Here is a 10706-nt window from a genome sequence, read left to right as displayed (position 1 = left end):
CGCGCTGAGAGCACGTGTTGAAATATCTCATCGATGAGGTTGTGTCCTGGGTGTAGCTGAATACGGTGTCCAAATTTGAAAAAGATCCACCGAGAACTTTGGCCGTGCATCGCGAACAGACAGACAGACAGACAGACAGACAGACAGACAGATACGAGTCGTATATATATATATAGATAGATACACGTTAAGGAATTTACTGTTATGTTGGTTCTTCTCAAATAAGCAGCAGCATTTCAAACGAGTCAAATGAAATATTCCGTAAATCAAAACAAAAATGAGACAAGATTAAAGCACAATGATTATTTATTTTGTTTAATATTTTGCCATGTTCAAAAGATAGATATACACACACGTTATCACAGACAAAGATTTCACAAAGGGCGGACTTCAGCAGACATAAAGGGTTAGTAACAACCCATCAATAATAATATGTTTTGTTGAATCAATAAAACATAGTTAAAAACCTCTCCTTTGCATAGTCGGAATAATAGCAACAGCTATGCAGAACAATTAAGTTTGCAAATGTAGGCCTAGTTCAAAGGTTTCCCAAGGAAAATTGCCTCCCCACCAATGGAATTGATCTAATTTTAGACATAAAGATCGTCAATATGTACTCATGAGAAGTCAGGTAGACACGCTTTGGATAGGCACTATTGATAAAAAGTATTTATTAAACAGTTAATAAATGTATTTTTAAAAGAAAAAAGGTTGCTCAACTTTGGAGTTTACTTCACAGCTAGCCACATACTAACTTATACTCTTATCACAGCCCCCACCCCCCACCCCCACATACACACACATCACGTTCGCAAGCAGACAGATAGACACACACACACACACACACAGGCACCGCATTTATATATACTTTACGCAGACACATACACACACATACACACACACACACACACAACCACATTTAAATATACTTTACGCAGGCACATACACACTCCACACTCGCAAACACACCCACACCCACACACCCACACCCACACACCAATTACAGATATATATTTTACGTAGGCTGAGTTATGTATACAAGGCACAGTAACACGAGGGCAGTCTTCTCGCTGTGTGAGGCACCAACAATAGCTGAATTTAAAGTACTAAAGTTAAGTACCAGAGGAACTGACTTACAGCATTTTTAAGACACATTGCGGAGGAAACTTGGAGAACCTTTTAAACAGATCAAAATTTCGAAGGCATCAAAAGTGTCAAAAGTACAAGAATCCCTGATTTTCAGAATCACGTCTTCGATATTTTACATTGGATAGCGAGCATTTGGTAAAGTCAAAACGAAATTCACAAGAAGCTCTGAGTTCAAACCCGCAATTAACACTTTGTCCGCAAAACCTGTCATTTCAAAAAGAAAAGTGGAAGACATAAACAGCTGAATAAGACGTTTATAAACTGTTAAAATACGTCACTGAGATGAGTGTTCTTTCATAGCTCAGTAGATGCCCAAAGAGAACTTACCTGTCCTCTGTCTGCATGTCAAATATGTATGTGCCACATGCTCCCTTTGCTGATAGAACGCCTGCACTTTAAACGCACACTGACTCCTTTCCATGAAAACAGTTCGGCCCACCATCTCAGATCACAGGCAGAAGGTATCGTCCACTGGACTACCAGGGCCTACTATCACAGAAAGACTACAAGATACGTCACTCACCTTCGAGTCTTCTGTGTGCTTGGAGTCGCTTCCTTGGGAATAATATTGTTCAAGACGGTTTGCCTCTTCCTACAGTCTGTGTAAGGTCAAATAAATACAGTTGAATGATTGTTTGAACTGTATGTACCTTTAATTTTCAGCTTCCGTCCGTTGCAGGTTGTTTTTAACCATCATTTGGACGAATCTTCGTTTGCGAGCCGCTAACTTCCACTTGGCGTCAAACTCATGCATCCGCACCGAATATGCATACCAGCGCTCATTGGTTAATAACAGGATATTCGATGATTATTTTCCCGTGGGTAGCTTCCCTTTGCTGCACAATATTTACATATGTTTTAGACCAATGTGCGCTGGTATATTCGGTGCGAATGCATGAGTTTGACGCCAAGTGGAAGTTAGCGGCTCGCAAACGAAGATTCGTCCAAATGATGGTTAATAACAACCTGCAGCGGACGGAAGCTGAACATTAAAGGTACATACAGTTCAAACAATCATTCAACTGTATTTATTTGACCTTACACAGACTGTAGGAAGAGGCAAACCGTCTTGAACAATATTTTTCCCCAGGAAGCGACTCCAAGAACACAGAAGACTCGAAGGTGAGTGACGTACCTTGTTGTCTTTCTGTGATAGTAGTGGTCCAGTGGACGATACCTTCCGCCTGTGCTCAGATCTGCCCAGGCTTTTACATAAGGTGAGGCTATGACTCTACCATGACACATACAAAACATCAACATCGTGACTGGTTCCTGTGCAGAGTGAGAATGTGTTGATGAATGCAAAAAGCAACCAAGATTCTGTTCCGAAATGAATTCATCGACACTGAATATCCACTCCACACAGCAGTCATGCTGTTGAACGTTGGTACGTGTCCAAGTGGAGGTATGGTCATGTCCCACGTTACAGCCTCGTCACATCTTTATTTATTTATTTATATGGGAGATTTATATAGCGCTTGACGTTTTCTAAGCGCTTTACATATTAATTTCTGCCGTGTGAGATGGAATTTTTTTTACACAATATTAATATATCACGCATTCACATCGGCCAGTAAATCTCAAGCCATTACGGCGAATATTTCCTTTTCACGGCCTATTATTCCAAGTCACACGGGTATTTGGTGGATTTTTTTTTATCTATGCCTATACATTTTTGCCAGGAAAGACCCTTTTGTCAATCGTGGGATCTTTAACGTGCACACCCCAATGTAGTGTACACGAAGGGACCTCGGTTTTTCGTCTCATCCGAAAGACTAGCACTTGAACCCACCACCTGGGCTTGGAAAGGGGGAAGAAAATTGCTTACGCCCCGACCCAGGGTCGAACTCGCAACCTCTCGCTTCCGAGGCAAGTGCACTTTACCACTCGGCCACGCTTTCCCTGATCTGAGATGCTGAGTCGAATTGTTTAGTTGTGGAGGACTGTACCTTCAAAGAAAGTAGCCATGGACTGTGATTATGACAACAAAAGAACACACAAATGAAATTTAATTTTTGTTTTTCTCAAAAGACTTCAACAAGTGAATAAGACATTTTTCACTCAATAATAACGACAACACAGCACACCCCCAAAATAAAGTTCTTTGCTGATAAGCTGGCATTCAATGAGTGACAGAGAATTCCCCGTGTTTTTCTTAGAATCTGAGTTTTATGTGCGGTCAGTTTCTGTTTCTTGCTGCAAAAGCAAACAGTTATGCCCTGTCTGATAGTCATACAAATATTGAATTTTATTACCAATTCAGTGCCCCTTATGGCTTTTTGACCAATCAGGACGGATTCTAGGTGACCCTCTAAATGTTATAACGTTCAGGCAGGGACCCTTTTTTGTTTATCACGCTAAAAATTAACAAGACAAAGTAAAAATGTAATTCAACAATATAAGCGTGATTTATTCTAAAGAATGACACTTCAAATGCTGTCAGGTAATACTATCTTTATCTAAAAAAAATACCGAAAAGCGAGTTTTGTCGGTGGGTGCGTAACGGAACAGCAAGGCACCGACCATCGTCTGAGTGTGCAATGCCGACCGCTCACTTGAAATCTAAATGATCAAAGTTCGGAAAAATCAAGTGAAATTGCGCCACTCGCTTTACATCAAGTGTATCTTTACGTCATTTCCCATCCGTCTGGAGTCGGTTCTAAATCTGTCGCTCTCAGTTCAACGAAAAAAAGCGAAGCAACCGAAACGCATGTTCAACATGGTTTATCTTGTGAGATTGTTGTGTGTCAAAGGCATTTGACCTGTGAATATTCATCGCGTCAGGTGTGTTACTCTGATTGGCTGACTCAGGTCACGAGAATTCTTTGACTGACAGGCATAATCAGGTAGAAGCGCTCAAGTTCCCATTGCGGCTGTTCTGTCTAATTCGCGGGGTTGCTTCGAAATTTCTTTTGGTCGAATTAAACGGTAATAAAACCGTTATTTCTAATATGCTGACTGTTAGCAAATGATAACAGACATGTCTCACAAACGATATCAGCATTCGCCTAAAAGGCTCATGCTTGATATTTTTTTCTCGACATGTCTTGTTATTATTTGCTAACAGTCAGCATATTAGAAATAACTCATAATAACAACATGTTATTGTGTGTTATTGTTTTTACTATCAAAAGACCTCAAGAAGGCATTTGCAGAATAAAAACTGATACAGACACGGCAGAAAATAATATCACACGAGAGCTCTCTGGTGAACGGACATGCACCAACAGAAAACACCTCTCGGTATTTGAGATGTCTATAGGTGTGATCTCTCTTTCATAGAATGCAGTTCAAAAATATAACCATGTAATGTCCACTGGCCAGAAAAGTATTTGACTTTGACAAAGAAGCACCACAAAAAAACGCCCTCGTTGGACTTTCGTTTGTTTGTTTGTATGATTTTGACAAAGAAGCACCACCACAAAAAAACGCCCACGTTGGACTTTCGTTTGTTTGTTTGTTCGCTTTCTTCAAGAATCGGACGACATGGTAGCGAACTTCCTGTAGTGACCTGCGGACTCTGGGTGTTTCTTCATGTGCCAGTTCATCGCGTTTTTCTGCCGACACCGGTAGTTGCAGAAAGGACACTTGAGCGGCTTCTCGTCTTTGTGCATCAGCAGGTGCACGCGCAGATGTCTCTCAGCCGCGAAGTGTCGCGAGCAGCCCGGTAAGGGGCACGGCCATTGGCTGATGCCCTCGTGAGAACTCTGCACGTGCTCAAGAAGATCCAGAGGCGTTGAGAACCGCTGTCCGCATTTGTCTTGAATGCACGTGAACTGAGGATTTTCTTCCTCTGTTCCTTCCGTCTCTTCAGGTTCTGGATGTGGGACAGTTTCAACGTCGACGTCCTGAGAGGTGTTGTGATGAGGGCTTGCCGAGGTTGTAGCCACCACGTCCCCTTCGCCTTCAAGCCCCGCCCCTTGCTCCGCCTCTTCAGGGTGGTCGGCAGCGATGTGCCTCCTGAGCTCCGCCTGCATGTGGAAAAGTCTGGGGCAGCCGGTGGCCGGGCAGGGGAGGGTCTTGAGGGTGTGAGTCTTGCGGGGTTGACGGGTCATCTTCTCCAAGTGCGCGGTACGTCTGTGCTGGATGTAGTCCGCGATGTTGACGAAATGGACTCCGCAGGGCTGGCAGGCGAACCCGTCCGACGTGTTGACAGGCTGATCGTGGACGGAGCCTGATGGGGAGAGGGCAGGACTGGAAAGGGGCTGGCCTTTGAGGGCGCACTCCTCGCACATGTTGGTGGTGGTGGGTTGGCCCGAGCCTTCATGGGGCGTGGGGTCAGAGGAGAGGTACATGGTGCCACACTCCTGGCACGAGCGGAGAGGAGGCGAGGTGCGTGAGATGCACGTGTGAAGGAGGGAGCTGTCCGCGGGCAGCATCTCGTTGCACAGCTTGCAGTGGTACAGGTCCTGGTACAACCTCTGCGGCACCTCCCCCGCCCCCGGGATCCGCTCCGTGATGACGGCAGACCCCGCCCCGCTTCCCGCCACCACGCTCACCTCACTCCCGTCAGCGTACACCCCGTCCTTCTCTCGCGGAGAGTCTCCACACTCGGAGGCCGCCATGGCGAAGGAGGGGGCGTCAGGGTTGACGTCATACTTGCTCCCTCTCTTCCTCCCTCCCCTCTTCCCACCTCGCCGCCCCGACAGGCGGGGTCGAATTCGGAAGGAGGTGTAGACGCAGTCGTCGCTGGGCTTGATGAGGTTGTTGAGTTGACGTCGGCGTGGTTTCATCTCCACCATGGAGCGCGACGACAGCATCATCTGTTGGTACAGGGCGCTGTTGTTGGCGACGGTGGTGTTGTTGCTGTTGCCATGGAGACTGTTGGAAGCGTTGGCCTGGCTGAGGACGAGGCTGGCGTGGTAGGGACTGCCGATCTCCAGTCCCAGCTTGTTGGCCAAGATATTGAAACGAGTCTCCAGACTGGCATCCTGCAGCTGCTCCTCAATGCTGCATCCTGCCTTCGTGTCATCAGCACCCTCGCCATTACGGCTTTCTTCTCCTTCGTCCAAGGCCACTCCGGCGCCTCTCGACAGCTCTTGCTTGAGGTGAAGGTCGTGTTGTTGACCTTGACCGTGGATGTCAGAGTGGTCTCCCGCCCTGCCAGTTCCTATGAGGGCAGGGAAGAGTTTGCTGACATCACTGTCCGACACCTCCATGGGTTCTTGCTTCACGCTGGAGACACAAGCCTCTGCAAGGCTGGCGGAGAACGCATTGACACAGGACTCGGACAGGTTGCTGGGAAACGCAGCCACAGACGCATCAAAGTTGTGCTGAGCGGAGAGGGACGACATGGTGGAAGGCGCCAGGCTGAAGATGGAGGCAGCAGGGTCCGAGTCCATGGGAGTGTGTTGGCCCTCCACCAGGTGATGGTTGAGGTTGTGACCGACGGTCTTCCTGTCCGACAAGAGCTGCGACAGCACGGGCAGCTTGGGAGGCCGACCTCTCCTCCTCACGGGTTTACCTTGATCTGACATCACAGTGTTGTGGTACACCATCATCACGGACGACGTCGACGACGCAGACGCTGACGATGACAAAGAGGATGTGAGTGAAGCAGCCTGTTCTTGATTAGGCACAGAGAGGGGACTGTGATGGTTGGCTTCAGTACTGCCCACCGTGGACACAGGTGGTTGTTTCTGCTGCTGTTGATGAAGTTGATGTTGCTGATGTGGGCTGTTGATGACCTCCCCGGGCTCATGCTGAACGAGCATGGAGGGATTGTGCTGCTCTGCGCCGGACACAGCCGTGCTGCCGGTGTTTGACACTACGTCCTTGATCTTGGCGGAAGACTTGCCACGCGACCGCTTGCTCCAGGGCAGCTTGAGAATGCTGGTGTAGACGCCAGGAAAGAGAGTGTTCTCAGTCAGTAACTTCATGTCTTTGCACACAGGTTTCTGAGCTTTGGGCTGGCCTCTCGGTCGTCCTATCTTGGCCTTGTAGGCTTTTGGGGGAGTGGTGGAGGCAACGGCAGCGCTGTAAGGAGGAGGAGGGGGGACCTGGGGAGGAGCTGGAGGAGGATGAAGGGGCTGTGGCTGGGTGGTGACTGTGGAGGTGACGTTCGGTTGCTGACCTTGTGCGGCAGCGGCGGCGGCGGCAGCAGCAGCGGCAAAGGCTTCGGGCAGAGCTTGGAGAAAAGGAATAGCAACCAGACCTCCTGTCCCAGTAGCCACCAGGCCTCCAGTACTCGTAGCCATCAGGGGAAAGTTGAACCCCCCTGCAGTAGCCATGAGTCCCCCGCTTCCAACATCTAACAGAATCGCCGACCCTGACGTCGGCAAGGACGTCATTGTCTGCGTCACCACTTGTGACGTTTTCGCGGCATCCGGTGACGTTCTGTACCGCTCATGGGCCGTTCCATCTCCTCGAAACTCCAGTGACGTCACAGTAGGCAATTGCATAGTGCCGGACGTCGAAACGGAGTGGCTTCCGACAGAAGAAGCGTGATGACTCTGGCTTTGAGCAGATGGCGGTGGTGTAGCAGGAGTCATGACAGGAGAAAACTGTATGGCAGAACCCAGAGAGATGTGTCTCAGCGCTTCTGGAGGAAGGAGAGTTCCAGTCACAGCGCCCAGAGCCTGCTGATTATACACGTCCGTGAGGTTGTCCGGACTCACAACGTGTCCGGCAGGCAGGGATAAGAAATGCTGAACTATCTTCTGCTTACTGCTGGAGGGAGCCGGCGAACTGCCACCGCTACTGGTTGATACTTTGGTTTGGTGTCTGTCCGCTGAAATCTGACCACCAGAGTGGACTCTGGGACTCGCACACTGTAGGCCGGACAGGTTGAAAAGACTGCTGGACACAACGTGGCCGGAGGACGGAGCAGTTCCCGACTGGGACGAGTGGGCTGCTCGTGGAAGCGAAGGCGTGGCAGTGCGCAACGCCTCGGGAGATAGGGCTGAGAGGATAGAATCTGACGGGGCTCTATGAGCTTCAGGGGCTTGGTTGATGACGAAGCCGCCGCTGTCCTCTCTGAACAGGCTGCTCGGCGGGCACGAGGCCCCGTTGGGTTTGCACATAGTTAAATCCAACGGTTTCTCTACGCCGTCGCTGCCGTCGTCGTTGTCGTGGGCATATCCCATATCTACGTCATTTGACAAAGGCAGAGCAGAGGCAGGCTTGTTGGTGCTGGGGTTTCTAGTGCTGAGATCCAACACAAGAAAGTCTCCGTCGTTATCTTCATCCACTGTTGTTGGTGCTGCTGCAGAATAGCCGCCAGGCGTCACCACATCTATCTCACCACAGGCTGTTTCGCTGCGGCCACAATGTACTATTTCGCCGCTGTCACAATACTCCGTTTCGCCGCCAGTGAAGGTGGTGGTGTGTGTTGAAGTCGTGTCTGAACATGCAGACACCACGGCGGAAGCTTCGAGATCGTGTTCGCCGCTGGGCGAAGCCTGCTCCGGATTTTCCTCTGGTGGTCCTGACCTGGATCAGAAAAAGAAAGAACTTAGACTTCATCGTGGTTCGCTTCAGGTGAAACTGATAATTGCAAGGAGTCAGTTAACGGGACATGTGAGGATTTGAACCGTTAGGCGTGCTGGCGGACAGGCGGAATAAAGTCTTGTTCTTGTTATTGTGCTGGCGGACAGGTCGCTATATGGCGAAATAAAGTCTTGTTCTTGTTATTGTGCTGGCGGACAGGTCGCTATATGGCGAAATAAAGTCTTGTTCTTGTTATTGTGCTGGCGGACAGGTCGCTATATGGCGGAATAAAGTCTTGTTCTTGTTATTGTGCTGGCGGACAGGTCGCTATATGGCGAAATAAAGTCTTGTTATATTTAGTCAAGTTTTGACTAAATATTTTAACATCGAGGGGGAATCGAAACGAGGGTCGTGGTGTATGTGCGTGCGTGTGTGTGTGTGTGTGCGTGTGTGTGTGTGTGTGTGTGTGTGTGTGTAGAGCGATTCAGACTAAACTACTGGACCGATCTTTATGAAATTTGACATGAGAGTTCCTGGGTATGAAATCCCCGAACGTTTTTTTCATTTTTTTGATAAATGTCTTTGATGACGTCATATCCGGCTTTTCGTGAAAGTTGAGGCGGCACTGTCACGCCCTCATTTTTCAACCAAATTGGTTGAAATTTTGGTCAAGTACTCTTCGACGAAGCCCGGGGTTCGGTATTGCATTTCAGCTTGGTGGCTTAAAAATTAATTAATGACTTTGGTCATTAAAAATCTGAAAATTGTAAAAAAAAATAAAAATTTATAAAACGATCCAAATTTACGTTTATCTTATTCTCCATCATTTGCTGATTCCAAAAACATATAAATATGTTATATTCGGATTAAAAACAAGCTCTGAAAATTAAATATATAAAAATTATTATCAAAATTTTTTTTTCGAAATCAATTTAAAAACACTTTCATCTTATTTTTTGTCGGTTCCTGATTCCAAAAATATATAGATATGATATGTTTGGATTAAAAACACGCTCAGAAAGTGGAGTGACGATGCTACGAGTATACGGTCTTGCTGCGTTGCGTTGCGTTCAGTTTCATTCTGTGAGTTCGACAGCTACTTGACTAAATATTGTATTTTCGCCTTACGCGACTTGTTCTTGTTATTGTCCTGGCGGACAGGTCGCTATATGGCGAAATAAAGTCTTGGTCTTGTTATTGTGCTGGCGGACAAGTCGCTATATGGCGGAATGAATTCTTGTTCTTGTTGTTGTGCTGGCGGACAGGTCGCTATATGGCGAAATAAAGTCTTGTTCTTGTTATTGTGCTGGCGGACAGGTCGCTATATGGCGGAATAAAGTCTTGTTCTTGTGCTGGCGGACAGGTCGCTATGTGGCGGAATAAAGTCTTGTTCTTGTTATTGTGCTGGCGGACAGGTCGCTATGTGGCGAAATAAAGTCTTGTTCTTGTGCTGGCGGACAGGTCGCTATATGGCGGAATAAAGTCTTGTTCTTGTTATTGTGCTGGCGGACAGGTCGCTATGTGGCGAAATAAAGTCTTGTTCTTGTGCTGGCGGACAGGTCGCTATGTGGCGAAATAAAGTCTTGTTCTTGTTATTGTGCTGGTGGACAGGTCGCTATATGGCGGAATAAAGTCTTGTTCTTGTTGTTGTGCTGGCGGACAGGTCGCTATATGGCGAAATAAAGTCTTGTTCTTGTGCTGGCGGACAGGTCGCTATGTGGCGAAATAAAGTCTTGTTCTTGTGCTGGCGGACAGGTCGCTATATGGCGAAATAAAGTCTTGGTCTTGTTATTGTGGTGGTGGACAGGTCGCTATATGGCGAAATAAAGTCTTGGTCTTGTTATTGTGGTGGTGGACAGGTCGCTATATGGCGAAATAAAGTCTTGTTCTTGTTCTTGTGCTGGCGGACAGGTCGCTATATATGGCGGAATAAAGTCTTGTTCTTGTTCTTGTGCTGGCGGACAGGTCACTATATGGCGGAATAAAGTCTTGTTCTTGTTATCGTGCTGACGGACAGGTCGTATGGCGAAATAAAGTCTTGGTCTTGTTATCGTGCTGGCGGACAGGTCGCTATATGGCGAAATAAAGTCTTGTTCTTGTTATCGTGCTGACGGACAGGTCGCTATGTG

General features: G+C 47.5%; 1 protein-coding gene across 2 annotated transcripts in view; it reads right to left on the bottom strand.

Annotated features, from left to right (window-relative positions):
• Window positions 1-3151: 3151 nt before the first annotated feature.
• LOC138978184 (uncharacterized) overlaps window positions 3152-10706 on the bottom strand; it is a 29809-nt gene continuing 22254 nt past the window's right edge. For both annotated transcript variants that reach the window (XM_070350845.1, XM_070350844.1), the window contains exon 3: window positions 3152-8580. In XM_070350845.1, coding sequence (XP_070206946.1) covers window positions 4620-8580 — 3961 coding nt within the window. In that variant the 3' untranslated portion in view covers window positions 3152-4619. The remainder of the gene's footprint in view (window positions 8581-10706) is intronic.

Source organism: Littorina saxatilis, linkage group LG10 (genome assembly GCF_037325665.1).
Source record: "Littorina saxatilis isolate snail1 linkage group LG10, US_GU_Lsax_2.0, whole genome shotgun sequence".
NCBI classification, from domain to species: Eukaryota; Metazoa; Mollusca; class Gastropoda; order Littorinimorpha; family Littorinidae; genus Littorina; species Littorina saxatilis.
This window is presented reverse-complemented; position numbering and strand designations above follow the sequence as displayed.